At 46.5% G+C, this 23,870-nt stretch overlaps 2 protein-coding genes across 11 annotated transcripts in view; one reads left to right on the top strand and one right to left on the bottom strand.

The window, feature by feature from the left end:
* RECQL5 (RecQ like helicase 5) overlaps nucleotides 1–3,385 on the bottom strand; it is a 34,910-nt gene extending 31,525 nt beyond the window's left edge. The window contains exons 1-4 of one of the 9 annotated variants that reach the window (XR_011422816.1): nucleotides 3,285–3,329; nucleotides 2,485–2,711; nucleotides 1,613–1,734; nucleotides 92–610 (exon numbers count right to left, since the gene is read on the bottom strand). Coding sequence is in view for 6 of the 9 variants with exons in the window: in XM_070225980.1 (XP_070082081.1) it covers nucleotides 92–610; nucleotides 1,613–1,734; nucleotides 2,485–2,611 (768 nt within the window). In the remaining 3 variants the exon portion in view is untranslated. Of the gene's footprint in view, nucleotides 1–91; nucleotides 611–1,612; nucleotides 1,735–2,484; nucleotides 2,712–3,033 lie in introns of all 9 variants that reach the window. The other 8 variants (XR_011422814.1, XR_011422815.1, XM_070225980.1 and 5 more) reach the window with 8 other exon arrangements.
* SAP30BP (SAP30 binding protein) overlaps nucleotides 3,382–23,870 on the top strand; it is a 34,145-nt gene continuing 13,656 nt past the window's right edge. Inside the window, exons 1-3 of one of the 2 annotated variants that reach the window (XM_001495435.6) lie at nucleotides 3,382–3,594; nucleotides 4,879–4,988; nucleotides 7,256–7,303. In XM_001495435.6, coding sequence (XP_001495485.1) covers nucleotides 3,489–3,594; nucleotides 4,879–4,988; nucleotides 7,256–7,303 — 264 coding nt within the window. In that variant the 5' untranslated portion in view covers nucleotides 3,382–3,488. The remainder of the gene's footprint in view (nucleotides 3,595–4,878; nucleotides 4,989–7,255; nucleotides 7,304–23,870) is intronic. The other variant, XM_023652017.2, reaches the window with a different exon arrangement.

The raw sequence follows: 23,870 nt of genomic DNA, 5'->3' as shown, positions 1-23,870 counted from the left end.
GGTCTTAGAAAACCAATGTCCATCTTTATGCCACAGATAGCACCCCCCTGCTCCAAGTTTGTCTTGGGCCCCCCAACCTCAGTGCCCTTACCCCTTTATCAGCCTTCTGTCCAAGAGCCTTAAGACAGAAGTCCCTCAGGTTTCCGTAGGGATCGGAAAGCAGTTCCTTGAACTGCACATCATAGAAGAGGTTCGCCCGGAAGCAGGGAGTCTTGAAGATGGCAACTGGTTGCTTCAGGTGCAAGGCAGCAAACACATCCTCTCGGACCTGTGGGGTGGCCGTGGCAGTCAGAGCCACACATGGGGCATGTGCCAGGCGGGAGCGCAGGGCACCCAGACGCAAGTAGTCAGGGCGGAAGTCGTGTCCCCACTGGGAAACACAATGAGCTTCATCCACCACCAGGTAGGAGAGCAGGTGGCGGGACACCAGGGAGTTCAGGGTGGGCTGGAAGGAGGCTGAGGCCGCCATCTCCGGTGTGATATATAGGAGTTTGGTCCGGGGCTTTTCTTGCTCCAGGTCAGAGAGTAGCTCCTTCTTCTCCTGTGCTGAGAGCTTCGAGTTCAGGGAACTCACTTGTACCTTCAGGGCCAGCAAGTGATCCACCTGATCCTGAGGGCAGAAGGAGGAGAGGCCAGAGAGGTATAATTGGCCCTCAGGACTCAGTGGTAAATGTCACTGCGATTCCCTAGGGTATTTTCCAGCCATAAAACGTCCTCCTCCCACCTCCAATATGTCTTCTCTTTGCACACAAGAAGTACAGGTGGGGAAGGGGTTGAGAGGACAGGCTCTGCAGCCAACACACCTGCATTTAATCCCAGCTCACTTCATCGCCACATGCTCTTTGGCTGGTTCTTAACCTTCACCTTTCAATTTTCTCACTCTCTTTCTCTCTCTCTACCACAAAAATAGTAACTACCTAATAGGATTGTTCTAAGAATTAAATAAAATTTTATATCTCAAAGGTGAGTTAATGCACATAAAGCACTTAGCACAAGGCCTGAGACCTAGTGAACATGGAAGGCATTGTTATTACTCCCTGTCTCTCTCTTTCTTCACGGTAGATGGCTCTTAACCACACAGCCACACTTCCTCATTTCTGAGTCTATCAGCCCATCTGCAGGCCTTAAATATAGTCAGAAGTGCACAGCAGATGTTAACAGCATCCCAACCAGTTTCTCTTCTTTTTCTCTGTCTCATAATTGTGCCCTTGCCAAAATAAAGCAAGATACCAGGGATGCCCTCCATACCAATTTAGCTGTTTATCCATCTGTATCTTCTACCCTGTCAAGAGTGCATGTGTGTACATATGAGAGTGTGTATGTGTATACAGATACAGTTCCATATTCCTCCCAACAAAAAGTTACAAAGAAGAGTGAGAGACCGCAGGCCATCAAAACCCAGAAGACACATTCATAACCCAGCAGTGTGATATGCACTAGTGGAAAACCTCACATTTGGACAATTCAGAAACCCAACATAGAGAGGGAGATAGGCAAATCAAAGAAAATAAGAGGCAAAAAAATAACAAAGAAAGGAGCAGTAAAATTTCCAGCTATAGAAAACCTTCTCCTAAACATTTTGGGCCACCATCTTCATTCCCCTGGGCCTCACCTGAATCAAAGCAATGAGAGGAGAGACTACGATGGTGATGCCTTTGGCCAACAGAGCAGGGAGTTGATAGCAGAGGGATTTTCCCGCCCCTGTGGGCATGCACACAAAGACATCCTTGTCACCTGCAAAAAAACAAGACATCTCAACGCTTCCTTCATCTTTTTACTTCATCAAGGCTGTTGAAAATTAAATGAGAATGTAGGAAAAGCACCTGGCAGTGTCTGGCATATGGCAGGGTCTCAATATAACATCCAGGGAGATTTGGAAATGTGTACAAACCATTTCCGGTAAAGGCGACAACAACTACAAGGTTAAGAAGTCTGAGTCGGCTGGGATATGGATGACTAAACAGCCACTGAAAGCCGAATATTTCTAGATGAGTGGGCATATCTGTATAGACATGGAAGCAACATCACTTAGAGGTCTTCTGTTTATAAATGTTATAATTAATATTACACTGCTGCTCCCTTCTTGATAACTTCCATTTGTCACCATATCTGAGGTTTATAATATTATTACTCCTTCCTTCCCTATTTGGGACCCAGGTCACTCAATCTTCAACAAGGGGATTACCTAGCAAGTCAGTGACTAGGTTGAGCCATTCCTGTCAACCCCACTACTGCCTATACACAAATGAACAAGAATGGGAATCTATGAACTGTTTTCAAAGATAATCTGTAGTTCTCACCAGGAAATGTAAGAACCAGAACAGCTGGGAGGTTCTGCCAATAAAACTGCAAACTTTGGATGATAAGTCCGCAAGATTTCCAAAACCAATTATGGACCAAGGAAAGGTGAGAACTAGGGTGTTCTGCAGCAGTGCTAGGGTAGAGCCAGCACAAATGTAAACGGAAGTAGTTTGGCAATGTTACCTTTCACTACAGCCATGGTCGCACTCTCCTGTAAAGGCGTCTTAAAAGAGTCAAACCCAAAGACCTTCTTCAACGTGTTCCGGACTCGTCGCCCAGGGTCAAAAGGAGAGGAAAGGTGGGTGCTCATCTTAGCGACAGACAGTGGCCAAAAGTTAAGGCAAAGGTGATGACCCTATGGTTGCCACAAGAATCTTCTGTTCTGCTTGTAAAATACAGCTTATCTTTCTCTATGAGTATAAATTTGCTTTATTACATTCAAGCAACATACTATTTTCAAGCAATATAGCTGCAAGTGAACTACCTCAAGCAATACATTCCTGGGTAATTAACATCTCCACCTTTATGCTCAGTGAAAATAAAAACACTGAACTACCCCAGGCCACATTTTAGCAAAGAGCTAGAAATCAGATCACGAGAGGAAACACAAATGCCTTCGGAAACAGTTTGGAGAAGGTGGAACTGTTTTTCTAAGATCCACCTTCTGCTCCTTCTATAAGCGCAGCCATGATGACCATTCTTTCCCCCAGGACCCCATCCCTTTCTTCCCACCTCCTGGAGGAGAGCTCTTCCCTTTTCCTCCTCTGAACCCCAGATTCGCTCTTTTCTCCCTTCCCCAGCCGAAGCCTCCCTCTCTTCACCCCAAGAAATCAGAGCTGCCCTGGGCCGCCCAGAAGCGAAGGGCTCTCTCCGGGCCGCTGCCGCCTGCTGGGTCGAGAACTACGCAAAGACCTCCATACGCCACCCCCAACTCTGAGAAGCAAAACCGCCAGGAACTAAGGGTCAGGTAAAACCCACACAACCTTGTATCCGTCGCGCAGTGATGACTTCACGAGAGCGCTCTTACAGGGGCGGGGCCAGGCGCAGAAACGGCAGTTTTTATTGGTTCCCGGACGGAATGGGCGCGGGGTCTCCTGGGATCCGGAAGAAGTCGCTTTTCCGGAAAAGCACGGAAGTCGGCTTTTTGGAGTCATTGGGGTGAGCCGCGCCGGGACTGTGGGTATAAGATGGCGGGGAAGAAGAGTGTTCTGTCGTCTCTGGCAGTTTACGCGGAAGATTCAGAGCCCGAGTCGGACGGCGAGGCTGGAGTCGAAACGGCGGGCAGCGCGGCTGGTGAGGCCCGAGTAGGGAGCTGGAAGGGGAGAATCAGGTGTCTGCTCGGAATGCTGCTCCTCGGGCAGGGCAGTAGGGAAAGAGGTGGTCGTTGTGCCCCAAGTATCGGGCCCCGGAGCCCCGAAGCGCGATCGGGGTCCTGAGTGGGCCAAAGCGTAGGCGCTCTGAGTAAGAATGGACCGTCTCCTTCCATTGATTCGATTATTCTGCCGAAACTTACTGAAAGTCTTCCGTGCCCAACATCGTGCTGGGTAGAGAGGATTCAAGGCTACTGAACCACTGCCTGTCCCTCCGGGCTTGTTTGATGGGGGAGAGCGATGAGTAAACGTACGTGGCGGGTGATAAGGGTTGTGTCTTGTTAAATTTATAACTTTTCATTAGGAATGTGCCCTAGACGCATCTTGGAGCTTTTAAAAATACGTATGTATCTGGTCTCCACTGCGAGAGAGTCTAATTCCATAGATCTGGGGTAGGATCTGGGCATTTTGTGAGAATTGTAAGGCTCCTCGGTGATTCCATTACTTTGTGAGTTGTTAAAGCCCATCAGTGATGTTGCGGGCTTACTCTGGTTGAGAATCACAATGTTAGGAAATGGAAACAAATTTCTTTGGGATCATAGAAAAGGGAGTAAGTTGCCTAACATATCTGGGCCTTGGTTTCCTCATCTGGAAATGAGGGAGAAACTAGACTAAGTTAGCTACTCTCAGTTTTGTTTGGTCTGTTTTCAGACAGCAGGTTCTCTAATGGTTTCCCAGTAATTTGTAGGGTTTGGGGTTTTGGTGTTGTTTGTTTTGTTTTGAGCATAGAAAAAGATTTTACTTCTCCAGTAGGTGTAATTGGGAACCCTTTGGAGTGCCCCCTGGTCAAGGTCCTGTTTCTAGAGGGGGACACACAAAAATGAGGAAGGCAGAGTTCTTGTTTGTATGACAAGACGAGTTCACTGGTGCTTATGATACAAGGTAGCGATATGCATATCAGAAGAGGTGCTCAAACAACATGCTATAATATAATAGTTCAGGGAAGAAAAGGCTTCACTTGGCATAGTATGTGGATTGGAAGCATTGGAAACAGAATGTAGTACTTGGTTTTCTCCTCATTCTTTTTAGTGATTTCATACACTAAATTGTGGCCTTCCCAAAGGCAGAATCTGGGCCTACAGTTCCTCACATGTGATTTATGCTCCCCTTTTATTTTCAGAAATGGTTCTGGCCATTCAAATCACTGAAAGATTTTCTTGCATTTTTTTCCCCATTCATCCATTTTCCCTTTTTTCCTCTGTTTCAGAGGAGAAAGGTGGATTGGTATCTGACGCCTATGGAGACGATGACTTTTCTCGCCTCGGGGGTGATGAAGATGGTTATGAAGAAGAGGAGGATGAGAACAGCAAACAGTCGGTAAGTAAACCTCTTCCCGAATCCAGACCTGCTCAAAACACTGTTTCATTTCTCAAAAACCTAAACTGTACTAACAGTGTTCCATTTCGTGCCTAACTTCATCCCCCGTCCCCCTCACCTTTCATTTGGCTTCAGTTGAGGAAATTAGGCTGATATCAGTATTTCTGTTTGAAAATCAAATTTGTTTTCACCTCAACCATTTTGTATTAACCTTTGAATCCAAATTGGGGAAAGAAGATGGTGGATTATTTTATTTAACCCAGATATTAATGTTGGTTTCCCTTGTTTAGATAACTTACTCCATTTGTAACAGTGCATCGTCCTAATTGGTGTGTCATTTATATCTACAATCAACTCTGTTATTTTTAATCTTGGTTGGTGCTCATTCACATCTTTCAGTTTATTAAAAAGATTAGGAAGGAAAATTATTTTGTTTTTATTTGTGGTTTGATCCTTCTTAGCTTCTTTCTTGACATTTTACTTGGCACTTTTTATCAGCGTGCCCTTGGTTCTTGATCACAAATCTTACCTGAAAGATTATGGGCTGGCTAACAAAAGAGAATTTGTGCCTTAATTAACCAGAAAGACTTTAGATACACAATCACCTGGGCATCATGAGCCAGAATTGAAAAAGTTTGGACAAAACACAAGGATTCAGGCTGGTGCTTAACGCAAAGACATACAAAGTTGAATCTGGATATAGAATTTGGCTGTTTAGCAGCAGCTTTAATTGAAACATTCAATGTACTTTATTATTTGTTTGAAAATTTTGTTACAGCTTGATATTTGAGTGTTAGAATTAAAATACTTTCCAAATTAAAAAACATTTGTTTTGTATTTTATGCTCTTTTGGGAGATATTTTCATGCCCTTAACCCCACCATTAATGCTGATAATTCAGAACTGACTGAAATTATTTAGAAGAGCTTTGCAATTTGTTTTCTTTTCCTGACTTTTCTGAAGTGCATACATACTGGCTTAACATCCATAACTATTTTCTTCAATAAATGTGCATCGTATGTGTTTTTGAGCTGTTGTTCCACATTTACTTTGCTTAGAATTTTCATCATATTTAAGCTTTATTTCATATTTTAGTAAAATCCTCTCATCAAATCCCAATATAGACACTCTAAAATGTGATTGTATTTGGCTTAGCTGCATCTCTGATTATTTGGCGTGATTGATTTCATTTTAAGGAGGTTATGGAGAGTGCATTTAAAACCTGTGGCCCACTGGCGTCTTACAAGACAGTTAAATATCAAACCCATCAGTATAGTTTGTTGAAGCGTCTCAGGTGATGTTTGTATTAACATCTGGAGTGCTGTTTAATGTTTGGGTTAAAGTGTAGCTCGATTGAAAAAAGCAGTTTCAAATGAAACTTAATTTTTTCCTGGGTTTTACCCTAGAGGTTCCTGTGCCTTGGGAGTGTTCTGGGTAGTGGAACAGATCAGCTAACAGGGTAGCTGATCTTTGACCTGCGTTAGCATTCAGCAGAATGGTGGGCTAGCTCTGGTGAGGCCAGTGCACACTTTGGAGGATGGCTGGCCCCTGTGGTGCCGTGTGGCAGGCAGGCCATTTGGATAAGGAACAAGGCTGGATAGAGCCTTGGCAGTTGTGTGAGAGCTTGGATGGAGGCAAGGCCTACTCAAGCCTTTCCTGAGAAAGGCTGGACATGGTCCTTTAGTCCTGCCTTTCTCGGGTCACTTGCTCTGGTCATTTGATGCCTCCCTTCCTGCTGTTCATGTTGGTGCAAATGCTATTGGGTTGAAGTGCTGGGGTCTAGTTGTTGTGCTGGAGTATATGGCACACTGATGGCAAACGATGTCACGGTAGGTCTGAGTCTGATGTATTTGTGTATATAAAAGGCAAAGAAGGACAAAAAGCTTCATATTCCTGGTTTTAAGTAATTGATATTTCATTGGAAACACTATGCCTGTTTTGTCCTGTGGGGCCTGGTCTTACCCTTTTCTGAAGCATATTGCAACCTTTCTCCATTTTTATGGCTGTGATTTTTAATCTCAGGCGTTTTCACTAATGTAGACTATGGCATTGCTGGAATAATGACTTTGAGCTGCTCATGTTCTTGTATTTCCCCCAGAACATCTTGTTTTTCCCTTCTCTTTCTCCAGTTCTGGGTCATATGGTAGGGGAGGGGTTCTTAGTGGGATGACCCAAGCTGGATAAGTTTGCTCCAACCCATAGTTATGCATGTGAGAACCCTCAGGCCCGCTCTTTTAAGCTTAATCCTCTAAATTCTTTGTCTTGTAGGAAGATGACGATTCAGAGACTGAAAAACCTGAGGCTGATGACCCAAAGGTATTTGGTGTTGGCTGTGGTGGGGTGGCTGGATGCGAATAAGGCATTTTAACATTATGGCTCAGTTCATATGTCTGGTCACGATCTGTCCCACTAACACACTACACAACCATGTGTAAATTTTCTGGGGCGAAACCAGCTGTAGAGAAACCTGGCGACCCCTCTGGAATGAGTAAGTGCTGAGGCAGCTTGGATTTCCAGCCTCGCAGATGGTGCCTTATGTCCAGACTAGAAAGGCTCTTGAGAGACCTGGCTAAGTGCAGCAGCCCACCTGTGCTCTGCACCCAGGTGGGCTTGGTGGGGTCACTGCTCTGCAGGTGAGTCAGGTGTGGGAATGTTTCTAGAATCAGGAAGCCACGAGAGCTGCCTTGTGTACTCTGGGTTCTCTTTAGGCGTCTGGATGTGAAGAAGGGCCATGAGCAGGTCAGACGAGGTGAGGCCTCTCCCCCCCTGGCTGTCGCAGATGCTACGCCTAATCCTTGTTGTCCTGGGCTTGTACGCTCCCACTCTTGGGTGAACTGTACAGACTGGTCTTTTTTTGAAACAGCATAGCCATTTCTTCTTACCTTTCCTTCTCGGTAGCAGCCGAGAGTAATTAGCTGCGTTTCCTGTCACACTACTTGACCTCTTATGTTGAAGGTTAAGGCCTCCCTTGTGTTGGGCAGGCTTGCTGTACTGTGCACTGGGCCTTAGTCCAGGTGTGCCTGTTGAGGAAACATTCTTTATGCGACAAAATTTTTTTTTTCCCCAAAGAGAAAGACTAATTTCATCACTCTAGGCCTGAGGACTAGGAACCGAGTTTTGTCATTAAAAACTGCATTATGGGGGCCAGCCCTGTGGCTGAGTGGTTAAGTTCGTGTGCTCCACTTTGGTGGCCCAGGGTTTCACTGGTTCAGATCCTGGGCATGGACATGGCACTGCTCATCAAGCCATGCTGAGGCGGCGAACCACATGCCACAACTAGAAGGACCCAAAACTAAAAATATACAGCTATGTACCAGGGGGCTTTGGGGAGAAAAAGGAAAAATAAAATCTTTAAAAACTGCTTTGAAACCAACTGAAGCTTTCAAAGTAATGTAGTAGAATTTATTAAAGTTGTACCCAATTATAATCTAAAACAGTAGTATATCCGAAAATATAGCATGAGCTCTTCCAAATTTGAACTGAGTGTGTGGTTGGATAGGACTACGTGCAGCCACTGAAATAAACCCATGAAAGGCTATGAAGGATACAGATAAGAAAACATTTTACCAAGAAAGAAAGTTTTGGCACCAGCGTGCAGGAGAAAGAAAAAAAGTGAATCCTGCAAACTGCAAATGCAGGCTCCTTTCTATGCCAAGTGAGGACCCGAGGCTTAAGAATTCGTCTAAGTATTACTAGCAGGAGGGTAGATGGGTGGTCTGGGTCGAGGATGCTCACAGCTCTGCTTGGGCTTGCAGAAGGAAAATGGTCAGCCACATTAGTATTCATCTTCTGTCTTAGTATTTGGGGCGTGTGGGCCTTAGAGCCTGTGTGTAAAATAAGCCCAAGAAGCTGCCAAGTTTTGGGGCTTCCTTTGTGGAGGGAAAGGAGGATTTGTGGCCTGGAGCCTTGGGGTGTCCAGTTGCTGGTCTTTGCCTGAAGCTGCAGCCTCATGGGGAAGTTGGTTGGAGAGCAGGGTGTGTGCACTTAACTGTCACCCCTTCTGGAATACAGTGACACAAACCAGCAAATTCCCTGGAATGACATGTCTTTATGAGAGAGGAGGAAGAGCAAAAAAGGGCAGAATTGGGAAGTTTGTTAATGTGTGTTTTGTGCTCAGCCTCCCCTTTTTGCAATCCCACACGAAGGTTGGAAAGACATGTCATTTATACTTACTCCTTGTCTGATGTGCTTTACTGTGTTTCATTCAGTCATTTGAATTTCAAGTCTGATTGTTGAATGAAAAGTTTTCATGGAATGATTTCTGTTCCTGCCGCGGAGCTCGCAGAAATCAGAACACAAAATTCAGCTGTCAAACTAACTTGATGTAGTTGTTTTGGAGGGTGAGCATGGAGGCAGTCAGGTGGAGCTCTCCAGCTCAGATGTCCTCCAGTCCCCAGTGGCTAGAAGAGACCCACCGGGGGACAGAAAGACCATGAGTCCTCAAGGCATCTCCAAGAATTGGAAACAATCCCCAGCATGAGTCCTGTGTGCTCCCTTTGTCTTAGTCCTGGCCCTGACTTCCTCTCCTGCCTGAGCTGGCTTCCAGGTAGCAGCCTCCACCTCAAACTCCTCTCGACCCTCCCTCTATTCTGGAACATTTACATTTTATTTCAGTTGATACTCAGTATTTTTGGAGTCTAAACCCTTAATTTTTAATATTTCTGCCTTAAGTATGTGAAGTTTCTAACATTAGGATATGTTACTGAAGTTGTCATTTATTTTGTCCTCAAATGGATCGATGTCGTAGCTGTCTTTCCCACTAGGTGGCACTGCTTCCTAGTTTGGTTTTTTAAGATGTGCTTTTAATTTTTTACTGTAGCAGTTCTGAAAATATTTTGGTTTCTTTACACAATTAATAATTAGGATCCCAAAAAACTTTTGATCTTTTTGGCTTTATTGATATTTATTATCTTAGGAGTTAAAACAAAAATTTTAAATTTTTATCTATTTTAAAATAACCAACCTGTTACATATTATAAATAACATTTTTATGAGAAATGACTATTTCTGGAACCAAAAAAAATTAGTACAAAGAGTGGCATCATTTTACCATTCTACAGGTCTCCTTAATGTCTGATGTCTAGCTTAATAGACAGCTAGGTTCTCATAACTGCTTCTGCATTTCGTTTATTGAGATACGTTGTTTTGGTTGAAGTATTTGAAAAATACTTAGAAGGGTCGTGGCAAAGAGGAGAGGTATTTTAATAGCCCTTCGGGTACTTGTGTATATTCTTTGATACTTCATCAAAACTTAACACGTGGTAGTTTCCTAAAGGTTGGTTCATTGAAATGTGGAATGTGAAACCTCATCACTGAACTTTCTGTGTTAGAATCCACGGTCTCTCCTGCTCTTTGAAGGGTCCTTTTACCCAGCCATGATGTGATATCAGCAGACTCTAGCAATTTGGAAAACATTGGCTCACTGAGTTATGCAGATCCCCTAAATGCTGACACACTCTGTTCTATAATATCCAGAAAAGTCGTATTCATTAGTGACATTACTGATCTCATCAGACAAGCTGTTAAGTATTGGAAAGCTGCCATGCTCACAGTGGGGAGTACACATTTCTCCAGGTTCTAATTTTGCTTGAGAGCTTGAATTTATCATTGCCAATCGGTATTATCAGAGTTTTCCTTGAAGTGACATGTTTCATATTTTTTTTGAGAAAATGTCTGCCAGATACCCATGTCTGCATAACTATGGTTTGTCTGTCAGTCATTCTTTCAAGTAAAAATGGTGATCCCTGAACAAAGCAGCTAGTTTAGCTTGTAACTCAATCACGTATGTGCTTTTCCTCAAGACAGCCATCATACTTCGGTATGTGCAGGAGTGTTTGTGCTTACCTCTCATGTCACCACATGAAATGCCAAAAAAATCGTCCTCAAGAATCAAGGTTAATCATTTTTACTGCTTCACTGAGGACATTCTTAAGTGAACTTTGCTGGTTTTTTTTTTTTTTTTAAATGCTATTGCCTTGATTTGTTCTAAAGGGCCAGCAAGTTTACCCACCATTGCTCCTGTAAGTGTCAACGCAGTGAAAAAAGCAAATAATGTCTTAGTATTAGGAAAATAGCTTTGACCTTGCAGACCCCCAGGGGTCCACAGATCAACTTTGAGAACAACTGTTCTTTCAAAGCAAATATCTTGGGTCAGTGATAGAAAATAACTGTTTGATAACTGCTTTCATTGCTCTGTGCCGGTGCATTAAGCTGTCAGCCTTATAGGGCCTTGAGCTGCCCTGGGAGCAGTAGAGCATCCAGTGTAAGACGAGCCAGCCCAGGTCAGGGGGAGAAGTCACAGCTCTAGAGTCCGAGACCTGGGGTGAATTCCACCTCTTCTTGGGGAAGTCCCTTAACCTCAGTGTTTCCCATCTGGAAAATAGGCATCATAATAAAATCTGCCTCATTTATTTTATGAGGATTAACTAAACGTAAATGAGTACTTAGCTGCATAGTGTCTGACACGTCTGTGTTCAGTAGCATTAGTTGCAAGAAGCAGCACCACCTCTGCTCCCTTTCCAGTCTGGTTTTGGAATATCGAAATCCGTGTTTTAAACTGGAGTGCACTCAGACGGGAGGAATCGTGAAGGTGAGGGGCCTGGAAACCGCAGCCTGTGAGGAGAAGCTGAAGAGCTGGGAGAGAAGACTAGGGAAGAGCCAGCAGTTCTGTCTGCGGTTGGAAGCTCTGGTGCAGGAAGGGAGGTGGCAGCTGGATGCAGAACTTGAAGCAGTGCATAGAATTACACAGAAGTTTGTCTTCACGTAATGAAGAACTTTCTGTCATCTCGGGCCACAAGTGGATCGAGCTGCTTCAGGAGGTAGTGAGCTCCCTGTTTCTGGACCTTTTTCAGACAAGTTTTAAGAAACTATTTGTCATGAATGTCATAAAAGGAATTTGTGGGTTAGGGTTGAATTGAACCCCCAAGGGGCTTCCTGGAAAAGGACTTGGGCATTATGGATAAGCAAAGTTGAGTGTTCTCTAACTTCATTATCTGTTGACTTTAGAAAGTACAAGTGTCGAGTGTAAAGACTGTGGAGATGGCCCGAATTTTTATCACTTGGATGTTTGGGTGCAAAGTCCCATATTTGAGAGTCTGACTAAGATGATAACTCCAGAGACTCACCTCTAGGGAGCCTTTTGGTCTTGATCCATCAGCCCAGGGTGGCAGAGATTGGGCTCTGGGGTTGCTGAGTTTGCCCTAAACTAGAGAGAAGGAGATTGGAGGAGGTGACCGAGCGTTCCACAGCAAACGGAACTCTTTGACTCTTCTGTTCCATCATATCATTTTCTCTCACTTCAATTTTCTTCTATGGGCAACCCAGCTGAGGTGTTCTGATTACGCAACAGAAGGTGGCACTGCTGTCCTAGAAAAAGCCAAACTAGAGGTGGCAGTCCCCGGTCCAGCTCACTGCAGGGATGGGGTGCCTGATGGCCTGAGTGTTTCCTCCATCTGTTGCCCTTGGCGTACGAGCTTCCCTTTTCTCCACTCTCCTTTGTCCATATCTTACCTTGGTTGCCCTGGAACGTTTGCCCTTGTTTATTTTTTTCCCTGCTCCCACAGTTCCTGTGGATAAAGGTATTTCCACTCCCTTACTGTCTGTGACACACCCTTCCTTTGAAAACAAACACGGGCATTGATGACCTGGCGTGAGAAAGCTGGAGCAGCGTGTTGCCAAGCTAGCTGGGAGGGCCAGCTTCACTGTGTGCGGCTGGATTGCCGGCCTCCCCCACGTGTTGTGGTCCAGGCTTTGACCCAGGGAAAGAATCCTTCTGGCCCAAGGAGCAAACACCTGTCAAAACAAAATAGTGTCTCTGGGTCAAGGAGGTGCCATGAGGGGTCGGGGGGAGGGTTGTTCCGGTATTTTTTTAAAAGGCGTGTATAACCTCAGTTAAAAGAAAATATTTAAAAAATGCTTCAAGCCTGAAAGTAGTGCCGAAATGTGGTGGTCACAACTTTGAGCCAGTCCAGTGGACCTGGAGTCAGAAGACCTGGGTCGGGCACTGGCTTGGCTTCCTTTCGGCTGTGGGACCACAGGCACATCACTTAAACTGCACTGGCTCGCCTGTGGAGTCAGGGCTGTGATACCCACTTCACCAGGAGGCTGTCACGGCGGTGGGAGAGAATGTACGTGAACGTGCCTTTCACAGTCTAAAATGCACTTGTTAGCCGTGCTCAGCCTTTGCAGCGAGCCAAGTCTGATTGTGTGCCCTCATCCTGTGTGTCAGATGTTGCCACGTTTTCTGAGTTCACAGTGCCCTTGGTGTCCCAGGAATTTTTCACAGAGCTCCTAGGCCAAAAGAAATACCTAGTGGTTCTGTTTATTAAGTGATTACCTCCAAACAATGAGCATTACTGTCCTCACAAATCAATGGCTGCTTGAAAAAATAGTACACAATTTTGTGTGGTATCTGACATGGCCAGGAATGCTGGGTTTCCCTTGAAACTTTTAAATATCATGGGCACCTTTGTGAGTTTGCTGCAGCACCCTGGGATGCCTCGATGAGCAGTTTGGAAACTGTAGATTGTTGTAGCGTTGCAGACTGGTGGGGCTTGGTGAAGTCCTCACTCACGCTCTCCTGGAGGCCTGGCTCAGCAGAGCGAATGGGGCTCTGCCTCCCTTGGCTGTATATACGCACCTGAATTCCCTTAAGGTCGAGCGTCTCAGCTGCCATGTGTTATTAGCTGACTGAGTCTAGATGAAGGATATGCATTGAGCAGAACGGCCTCAATAATTCCATCACTTCCTTTCCTCTCTAGCCCCTTCCCCCCTGACCCAGCATTATGATTGATCTTTTAAAGTATCAGAACCAAAGATCTGGGAACTGAAAAACTCCCCACGGAGCTCATGTCCCAGGAATTTGTTGTTGACCGCTGGTTTTAGGAAGAACTTTCAGGAGCCTGCCAGCAGTTGCATGTGGACAACACTATAGGTTGAAATCTTAGATTCTCTTTGTTGAAAAATGTCAGGAAAGAGGCTCTCGAACATGTGCAAGCTTCTGCAGGATCGCGGCAGAGCAAAGTGTTTTCCTGTTTGGGCTTTGAATGTGTTTGCTGGACCTCCAGGACCCTGAAATCAGGAAAGGAGATGCCAAGCCTTTTCATAAACAAGTGGCAGGAGGTTCTGTTCGTCCTGAAGGATGCTTAAGAGGGCAGGTTGTGTGGTGCGGCCTAGGAACTGGGAGTCCCTTTCCGGCCTTTGGAGATGAGTCGTTGTATACCTTTGCTTGGAGAGCTGATGGAGAACTCGAACTTGTAGAATATTCTACTGAGAATTACTTTTCAGGGTGAGACAGCAAAGATTAACTCTTAGAGCTTCAACTTGGGCTTTTTCTTAGAGGTCTTTGCACGGAAAGGGTTATATGGCACTGTTTTTCTGGTGGTTATCCTGTCAGGAGTTATTTTGTTTTTATATTGTACATATTTTTATTATCAAATTATTATTATAACAAGATTGAATATTTTATAAAAGAAAAAAAAATCACCTAATTCCATGATCCTAACAGTGCAACCATTTTCATTCTTCCATCTTTTATGTTTGTCTATGTAATAGCATGTATATTTTGCATCCAGTTTTATTTCCATCTGTATTATAAACATCTTCAATGTTGCTGCAGGCTGGGTAATTATAATAGCATGACACAAATGAAAAATTAAGAACAAAACACTTAAGAATTATATGGTATAAGTATGGTATATTTATATCTCAATAAGGCTACTATAAGAAAAAAATCTTTTAGTTTCCTAAATACCTCCAAATGGGGAATGATTAAAAAAAGGCTGAGGGGCCGACCCCGTGGCCGAGTGGTTAAGTTCGCGCACTCCACTTCAGCGGCCCAGGGTTTTGCCAGTTCGGATCCTGGGCACAGACATGGCACCGCCCATCAGGCCATGCTGAGGCGGCATCCCACATGCCACAACTAGAAGGACCCACAACTAAAAAAAATACTCTACTAGGTACCGGGGAGGCTTTGAAGAGAAAAAGGAAAAATAAAATCTCTAAAAAAAAAAAAAAAGGCTGAGACACCAACTTTTTTTCCAGTAGGGATACCGGTCATTGGCCACACGCTTTGTCACATCAATTCCCTTAGTCTTTCTCATGTTTTCTTCAGCTAACTAGAATAAAATCCAGCATTAGTACGTTATAGTAGCAAAATCTGAGTATATTTTTATAATTATTACCAAATAAAATGCTGTGCTGGTAATTTCTTTCCAGTGAGATTTTCTGATGGACGGGAAACGTCTTATTCTTTACATGGGTCAAAAGAAATAGCTCATTCTTTAAAACGTGAGTTCTCCTTAGAAGCCCATATGGCTGTTCATACAGTAAGGGAGGCGGGTTTAGTAGGGTTCAGGATTTGGTAGCATTTCTTCTGTGATCCCTCGGGAAGTCTCTAGGCTAAGGACGGGGTGGTGGCACCCACTGTTTATATGATTAAGTCTTCGGGACCAGCCCTTCCGTTCAGGTCCACTCAGACGTTACTCACTGGGGCACCAGACTCTTGAGCTGTTCCTCCTTATCGTCATAGTTAACAAGTAATAAATCCGGCCGTCTTCCCCTTAAGTTGAGGGTTTAACACCACCTTTGCTCTGTGACCTGCTACGGAGTCATTCCTAGAGAGGTATTTTTCCTCTTTTGTCTTAATGTTGGCTTCCCCAGTGATTGAACCCAGGGCTTCACAGAAACCGTTACTATTTGCAGCCTCCTAGGCGGGAGGGAGGAGGTGAGAAGTTGGGGAGTGGTATTACTAGACTTTGGAGTCAGACAGACTCGGATTTGAATTCCAGCATTGCCGTTTACTAGGCAGGAAGCTGCTTCATTGTAGTTTGCCTCAATTTACTCGTCTGTAAAGTGGAAATAATACCTGTCTCACGGGGTTATGTGAGACTTGAATAATGTATGTTAGCTTTTGTGAGTCCTGTTTAGTGTGTGGGAGGGAGACTGCATGCTTGCTCCTTGCGTCTTGGTTTTGTTTCCTGCCTGCCCCCATGTTTTGCCTCCTATACCCCATGGTCCTTTGAGTGCTGATTAGAAAAAGAATTACAGCATGACTCACCTAGGACCGGAGAAGGAAATGGCCCTTGACCATTGCTGATTTGTGAGCCATCCACTCTTAACTTCTTGCTGTCGATTGTAGTGAGGCCTTTGAACTGTTGAGAATGCCCAAGCCTATTTAACATTTGGCATTTCCTTGCTCTCACCACGATGAATGGCCAAATGGCCTTCTTTATGCCTTGTTTTTGACAGGGCTAGGGTTGCCCTTGCAGAAGTGAGAGACAGGGAATTTCTATGCTGAGGAGAACCCACCCACTCCAGGCTGGGGTCTGTGGGTCTGTCTGGGTGCAGCAGACAGGACAGAGACAGAGGGCAGGCTGTGGAAGTAGCTCTTTTGTTGTCCAGATGAAAGAAATCCAAGGTAGGTCCTTTGTCTTGCCACCTTCCAAAGAGGGCCTGGCTACAGCTCAAGCTGAACACCGCTTGTAGAAACGTTGTAATTGCTGGAAGTTGTGAGCTCACGCAGAGGGCAAGAACAACCATTGTTCTCCCTCTGAGCCCCCTTCTTGGCTCCACTGCGCTGCCAGGGGGGCTTCTTGACTGCACTTGCTCCCGGTCAACTGAAGCTCAGACTGCCAGAAGCCCCACCCGACTCCTGCGTGGTTCTGCAGCCAAGAAGGAGCCACTGCATGCCCCATCCACCCGCCCGTCAGCCGTGCAAGCCCCAACATACTTCCTTCCCTTTGGGCCTAGATGCCACAGATTACTAACCAAGGTGTGGCGGGGTGCCTCCCTCCCCTTTGGGATTTATCTTTTTGAAATTATATGATGCAGAAAGCAAGCTGCCTGTCCTTAGGGATCCAGCACTCCCTACCTTCGTTCTGTGTCTTAATCCATGACCCTTGAAACGCTGCTGTGCGATTTCTGGGTTCAGTAAGATTTTGCTTATTTGTATTCCTAACTTTGGTAAATTTTGCTCATTGTATTCCTTAGGTAAATTTTTCCTAAGCAGTACCTTAAAGATACTGACCTTCCTTCTGGCCCTGTAGATAATTAATTCCTCTTCCTACCAGTATGTAGGTGACCACCAGTTTGCATTTCCACGCTGTTGGCTTTCTGGTGTCTTAGTTATATTTGCCCCAATGTTAACCTAACACGTCAGCTTGGCAGCTGACCTCTCAGGATAATCCTTTTGTAATTTAATGGCCATGTACAGTTGTGTGTCTCAAAGACTTCACTTTGCTGTCCTCGACCTCACAAAGCTGTCCCCTTTGTCCTTGTCTGGTTCCAAGCCCCTTCCCCCTCCAAAAAAATAACAACTTGAAGCATAGAAACACTGTTTTGTGGAAAACACAGCCACCCATCACCCCAGGGGTGAGAGAGAAAGAGGAGTGGAAATGCCTTCTCTGAACATCTTCTACAACTTTTAAGAAACTCAAAATCTTGGGGCCGGCCCCGTGGCCGAGCGGTTAAGTTTGTGCACTCTGCTTCGGCGGCCCAGGGTTTCACTGGTTTGGATCCTGGGCGCAGAGCTAGCACTGCTCGTCAGGCCACTCTTGAGGCAGCATGCCACATGCCACAACTAGAAGGACCCATAACTAAAATATACAACTGTTTGCTGGGGGGCTTTGGGAAGAAGGAGGAAAAAACAAAAAACAAAAAACCCTCATAATCTTACAGTGTCTTGAATCAAATCTGAGATTACTCTTGGAATAATCAGATACTAAAGTCTCCCCTTTGGACATGGCTCTTGGCCAGAGTTTTGTGTTTACATTGAAGTCTGGTTGGTTCCATGTGACAGCATCAGCGCCATGCTGAGCAATGTCAGCTTTGTTGTAGCCAGATTTTTTAGACAGAGAAAGGCTGTTTCCTGTCCCCTTCCCTGCCTTTGCCTCGGTCTGTAAGGCCAGTTGTAGAGATGGCTTAATTTGTCTTGGCCGATGCCCCGGTTTAACCCTGTCCCGTAGCAACCTTCTCTGCTCAGGGAGTGAGCCTTCCCGTCAGTGAGCTGGGAGTGAATGTGAGTCCATTGCATCCAAAGTGGGCCCCCCAACTTCCGCCCATTTTTCTGATAAGTTGAGTGTTTCCATCCCCAGGCAGGCAGTGTGCGGTGGCCGTGGCCCAATCCTTGCCAACAGGATACAACTGAAGGAAGTGTGCTGGTGATGGCCTTTCTCCAGGGCTCTCCTGTGCATGTGGGCAAAACAACCTGCACTGGGTGTCTGTGCCGTGGGGGCTGTCCCGGCGCAGCCCTGAGTTCACTGACTTCCAGTGAGCCGTGGGATTACTGACAGCTCTCAATCTGCGCCCCCAACCACGTCTGTCAAACCACAATAATTTTATTCTGGAGCTTGGAGATATTTTGACAGAAGTTCCAGAATTGCTGCTTTCTTGGCAACCGGAAAGACTCACACATGCACCTCAGAAAACCTTGTTTTGACTATCATTTCGATGCCTTCGGGGGGGGGGTGGCTTCCTGGGCATCCCAGGTGCTTCTGAAGCAGCACTGTTGTCTGCCCACAACTTCACGGGGCTGTTGTGAGAATTAAGTGATGTCCTTTGTTGAAGTGCTTAGCATAGGCCCTACGGTTCTCCCCTCGAGAGAGTTTTGTTCATGTCCTATCCCCGGGGTTTGGCCCATTGCCTGGTACCTAATAAATGCTCAATAGGCTATTTGTGGAATAAATAAGTTATTAACTATATAGTAATTCTGTGTTTTTGTTTTAGGATTAGGAGCAGCAAGCTGGATTGAAGGTTTTTTTAATTCAGTATTGGTTCCCCCACCCCGTTCTTCCTTCTACCTATCCTGTCTCCGCCTTTTCTTGCAAGTCTGCCCCCTTTATTCGTTCCTCTGCTGCCTCCCTTTCTGACATCCAGACCACGCGTTGAAACTAACTGTGGGCTTGCACAGGTTTGGAGTCCGGGGGTTAAAGTGGTGCAGGTGAAGGTGCCTATAAAAGCCTCAGCTGGACGCAAGACAAACTGCCCACCGGCCCGTTAGAAAGGAGAGTGTGTGAGTGTGTGTGTGTTTTGCATCAGTGTTTGAGCACCTGTTGTGGGCAGGGCACTGACTGTTGCAGGTGCTGGGAACACGGTGGTAAATCAGACCGTTAGAGCACAGAGTAGGGCAGGTGTCCCCATTGGACAGGTGGGGATGGGGTGGAGGAAGCCTTCTGTGTACCGAGGTCTGAAGTCTGAACATCTCAATGGGGCTTACTAGGCAAGAGTGGGGAGGCGGGCGTTCCAGGGAGCGGGCTTTGCCAGGGCCCTGCTGGCGGGGAGGAGGAGGCTGAAATGGTCGGCAGGGAGTCCCCCTGGGGCCTCAGGCCACAGTGAGGATTCATTTTTAAGCAGGTACTCTGCTCATTAAGTGACAGATCATGAGGACTTTATGACTGCTTGGCAGTCCCAGGTCTGAGAGAATATACGGTTTGGAAGGCATTGTTTTACTAATCCGCCTCCCGAGCCACCACCTACTTTTAAGATACAGGATTACATCATCCAACAGAAAATATACAGTCTGTAGCATTCTTCCCCCAGCTGGGGGGGGGAGGCTGCCCTTTTCCCTCTGTTCAGAGTGCTTTCTCTGTGCCTAATACTCCCACAGTTGGGAGCAACGTTTCGCTTTGGCAGAATCCAGCTTCTGGAGGCTGCGTTGCCTTGTCTCAAGTTGGACGCTGGACCTTTGAGTGTGCTCTGTAGGGCTGGTTCCAGGAAGGGTTGATGAAGCATTGTTGGCTGTAAATAAACTTCCATTCTCTCTACCAGAACCTGGTACTTCTCTGCTGAGTAAATCCTCCCAGCTCAAATGGCAGCTTTTCCCGCTTCATGGAGCCATATTGTTTTTACTTCCTTCCTCTGCTCCAGTCATAGTTTCATCGGTGGCTGGACTTTTGTATTCTCTGCAGGGGGAGTCACATTCTAGGTTCTGTAATTCCTGAGAACAAGGCCCCTGCCGTGACTGGCATTCTTACAAGTCTCAGACACAATTGATTAAGAAACCAAAATTGGCAGGTTCGGATCACTGTTCTCTGGGGACGTCCCCCAGCCTGCTGCGCCACCTCATGCCCTGTTTGGTGGGACCTTCGTCTCTGGTGAGGCTGGGAGGCTGGAAGGATGCAGACAGTCAGAAGAGGAGGCCTTGCCTCAGAGTTTGGTTTCTTTGACCAGCTCAGAGCTCTCTTTCTCCCTTTCTTGTCTTCTCACGTGGCTTCTTAGGAAGCTGTGGATTTTGTTTTCTTTTGTATCTTAACTGGACTTGAACTAGAGAGCCTACTAGGTTTTCCTGGCCCTTTCTCCTAGGAGCTGCTAGGTGAGATGCTCTCCTCAGTTGGATGCTTTGTTTTCACCTTCCTAAAGAGCTGGGTGAAAACCCATCTGCCTGCCACGTCTGAGGGGCGTGTGCTCTCACATCCAGGTCTGTCCAGGTCTCCGGGCTGTGGGCATCATGCCTCCTGGCTGACGCAGACAACTGTCTGGTAAACAGATCTCCAGGCTGAGTTCATTACTTTGACCAACTGGGAATAGCCACCTGGAAGCCAGAGGGATGGGTTCATACAAGTCAAGACAGCTGTCCCCTTTGCATTCCAAAACACTGCTTTGCGGGAAGAAAAGGAACAGTGGGTTCTTGCTGCTTTTTACTTGTGTCCTTCTAACTGCTCTCTTCCTGCTTCTTGAAGGGCACAGCAAGAATCTCTCCCTATTGCAGGTTTTGTAAAACCGGTTTCTTGAACTACTGGCAGTTTAGTAATGTGAACCTTCTTTCTATCTCCTTAGCTCCATCATTTTAAATACTTCTTCGGATGTTTTTTCTGACATTGTGGCTGGCTTCCAAGATAACTATCATGGGTGCTCAGTTAATTTTTGTACTGAATTCCTGGTATCTGAGGCATAACTCGTAGGAGGATGTCTCTCTAGGTATTCATCTTGAGTGTGGGCCTCCTCCCCCAGTCCTGTCTTCCTCTGAGGCTGCTGTCATTGGATGAGACTTGCCTCAGTGGGCAGTTGAGTGTCAATGGTTCTAAAAAGCGTCTTTAGGGTATTTGACACCCCTCCTGAGTGGTCTCTCCAGACACCCTGCTCCCCTCCCTAGCACAGCTTTCTTCAGCAGTGCTTGAAGTCCTGGACCCAGCTCCATTTGAAGACGTGATGCTGTGGCTCCAGGCCCTTCATTGTGGGGTATAATCAAGCTCTCCTCCGTGCTCAGGCAGGGTGTAGGGTTAAGCTGCTTTAGGATCCCAAGGAACTTGGTTGTTGGCTTTCTTCTTCAGGGTCACTTTGATACAGTGACACATGCCCAGGAGCTTAGCTCAGCTCACAGCCCAGCCTGTTCGTGTCAGAGGGCAGAAGAATTACATTCTAAAACATAACAAGGTGTGGCCACCAGGAGGCACAGATTCCCATTGTTTGATTCTCCAGGGCCTTGGAAGTCCCACGGGTGCCTGTGACACAAATGGGGAATCTGAGCAAGCACAGATTCCAAAGTCTTTCCAGGAAACCTTTATGCAGAATTGTATGGCTTCCAGTTTGTGGAGGCTCATTTATGCATTTGGCATATAGGATTCTCTTAAGGCAGGAGAATCTTCTCGCGCTTGGAGTTGGGTCCACATTCCCTTGGTTGGCACTTTGCTCGGAGGAACCGTGGAGCTGGATTCCACTGCTCCACTGAAGTTGGGGTGGGACTTGTTCCTGGGGATGTTGGGTTTGGGATTGAGTAAGAGTCCGTGGCTCCACGGATCTCAGGGTGCACACTGGGCACGCCCCACCATTTTGTGTGTGTGTGTGTGTGTGTGTGTGTTTGCACGCATGTGCACATGGCATGAAGACGGGAAAGCAAAGAGTATACTTGTGGGCAAGTTGAAACCAACTACCAAGTTTATCTTTTTTTTTTTTGTGATCTGTGTAGAAAGATTAATTGTGGTGGAATGAGAAGCCAAGTCAAAAAGGGAAGGACTAAAAGATGGGGGAAAGAAAACTTCCTGTTTGTGATTTTGCCCCATCATCTGTTTTCTCCCAGAGACATGACTGAACAACCTCAGCCAAGCCAGACAAGGACCTTGTGAAATGCAGGAATCCCCAGCCCTCCCCTACCCCCACCCACCCCCATTGCCGGGGTCACAAAAGCTGCCAGAAGCTCCAGGGAGGCTCATGGCCATTTACGTACCCTGGGAGCCCCTGGGTAAACAAGTATTTCCCCCTTTGAAGAGACCTTGCACGTTCCGTGACTAACTTCCTGTGCCTCTGGAATAGACACGGAGAATTCCAACATGGATATCTTGCCTCCTTCCTCAGCTCTGCATTTCAGGGAAAGAGCCCCCAGGGGGCCTTTGAACAGTAAACGGTCAGTCCTCCTCGTGGCCAGCCAACTGGCCAGGGAGGGGAGGGAGGATGTACCCACTGACATTTTCCCACCATTAGCACCCGGAAAGCTGTCCCCTGGAGGGAAATTTAGGGATCTTTCACAGTCCCACATTTTGTTACTGCCACACTTTTTCATATTGGTTCCTCCAGAGTCACTGCTACAAAGGGATTGTTGTGAGGTCCCTGGAGACTGGCACTCTCTATAGAGTAGCTGATTGATGACCAACCTGAATTTGGCGTGGCAATCCTCCAGACGCGCCTCCTCTTTGCCCACCTGATTGGCAGGGGCGGGTGGCTAGAGGAGATGGGTTGCTAAGCAGCCTGACCTGGACGTTATGCCTGTCCAGGTCGAATGAATAGCCGCAGTGTTCAGACGAATGAGGGGGTTTGGGCCTGTCCCAGAATCAGGAGGGACTTTTTGGGGAAGGGGGCTAAGAACTAGCCCCCTGGTCTTAGCATGGAGCCATAGTGTGGGAGAGGGTTTGGTGGCTTTCCAGCACTTTCCTTTCTGAGACATTATCTTGTAACATTTCCTTGTGTAAGTAGAGTGCACAGAGCTCTGTAGCTGTTTCCACGTGCCCGTCTTGTTCCGGAGTTATTACTGTCCTGTCTCTTCCCTCACCAACCAAAGGGCAAGGAAATGAGATTCAACAGCTTCCTGTGAGCACAGCTTCTGCCACTTTGATCAGTAGTGTTTAATGGCATTTGAGACCCCTGATCTAACTGTGAGGGGCTGAGTTTCCCCAGAATTGGGGGAAAAAAGTCTCTTCTTGCCATTGTACATTTGAGGTGATGGCGGCGCGGGAAGGCCTGTCTCCCCGCTGTGCCCGGCTTGTGACAGGGCTGGGCCGTGGTCCTCTACAGGTTGACTTGGTCTAGGTGAAGCATCTACTTTGGGCCGCGGAATACAGAGCAAGTCCAGAAAAGCGTCTGTAAGAAGCCTTTCCTCTTAGGTTTCTGCACGTAGCCAGAGCTGAAGGACGTGTGGACGTGGGTGTTACGGGGCAGTAGTTTGCATTAAGGATCAGAGAAGGCTTTTCTGTGGAGAGAATATAAAGCCAGTGTAAAGAGAGCTAAGAGGTGAGCCAAGGAGAGCCAGAGAGAAGCTGCCTCCGGGCCAGGGCCTTTCTGGGGCTTGGTTCGGTCACTTACTAAAGGCCTGCTACGTGCCTGCTCCAGAGTTCCATCGGCTACCCCCTTCTGATATGATAAAGTCTCCCTTTTTCGCTTAAACTAAAAGCAAGAAAAATCACTTGGGAGCAGACAACCTTTTGTGTTTTCATCTTGAGATTCTCGTGTTATAAAGCAGCCACCTCTTGCTTCCTCAGTCCCAGGCGGGGGTGGCAGAGTTCCCAGGTGGCTGGCCAGGCCCCAGGGGAGAGCGGCGGGCAGGATCCAGGTGTGCAGGTGACGGATGGCTGGCCTTTGCTCTCCTCAGCGTTGCTGGGTGTTGGTCCCTGCTGGAGGCCTTGGAGGAGAGACTGAAGTGGGCGTCTGGAGCATCCTGGCTGCTCTGATGAAGGAAGAA

The sequence above is a fragment of the Equus caballus genome, chromosome 11 (assembly GCF_041296265.1).
Source record: "Equus caballus isolate H_3958 breed thoroughbred chromosome 11, TB-T2T, whole genome shotgun sequence".
NCBI classification, from domain to species: Eukaryota; Metazoa; Chordata; class Mammalia; order Perissodactyla; family Equidae; genus Equus; species Equus caballus.
Note: the sequence above shows the minus strand (reverse complement) of the source record. Positions and strands in the feature narration are given on the sequence as shown.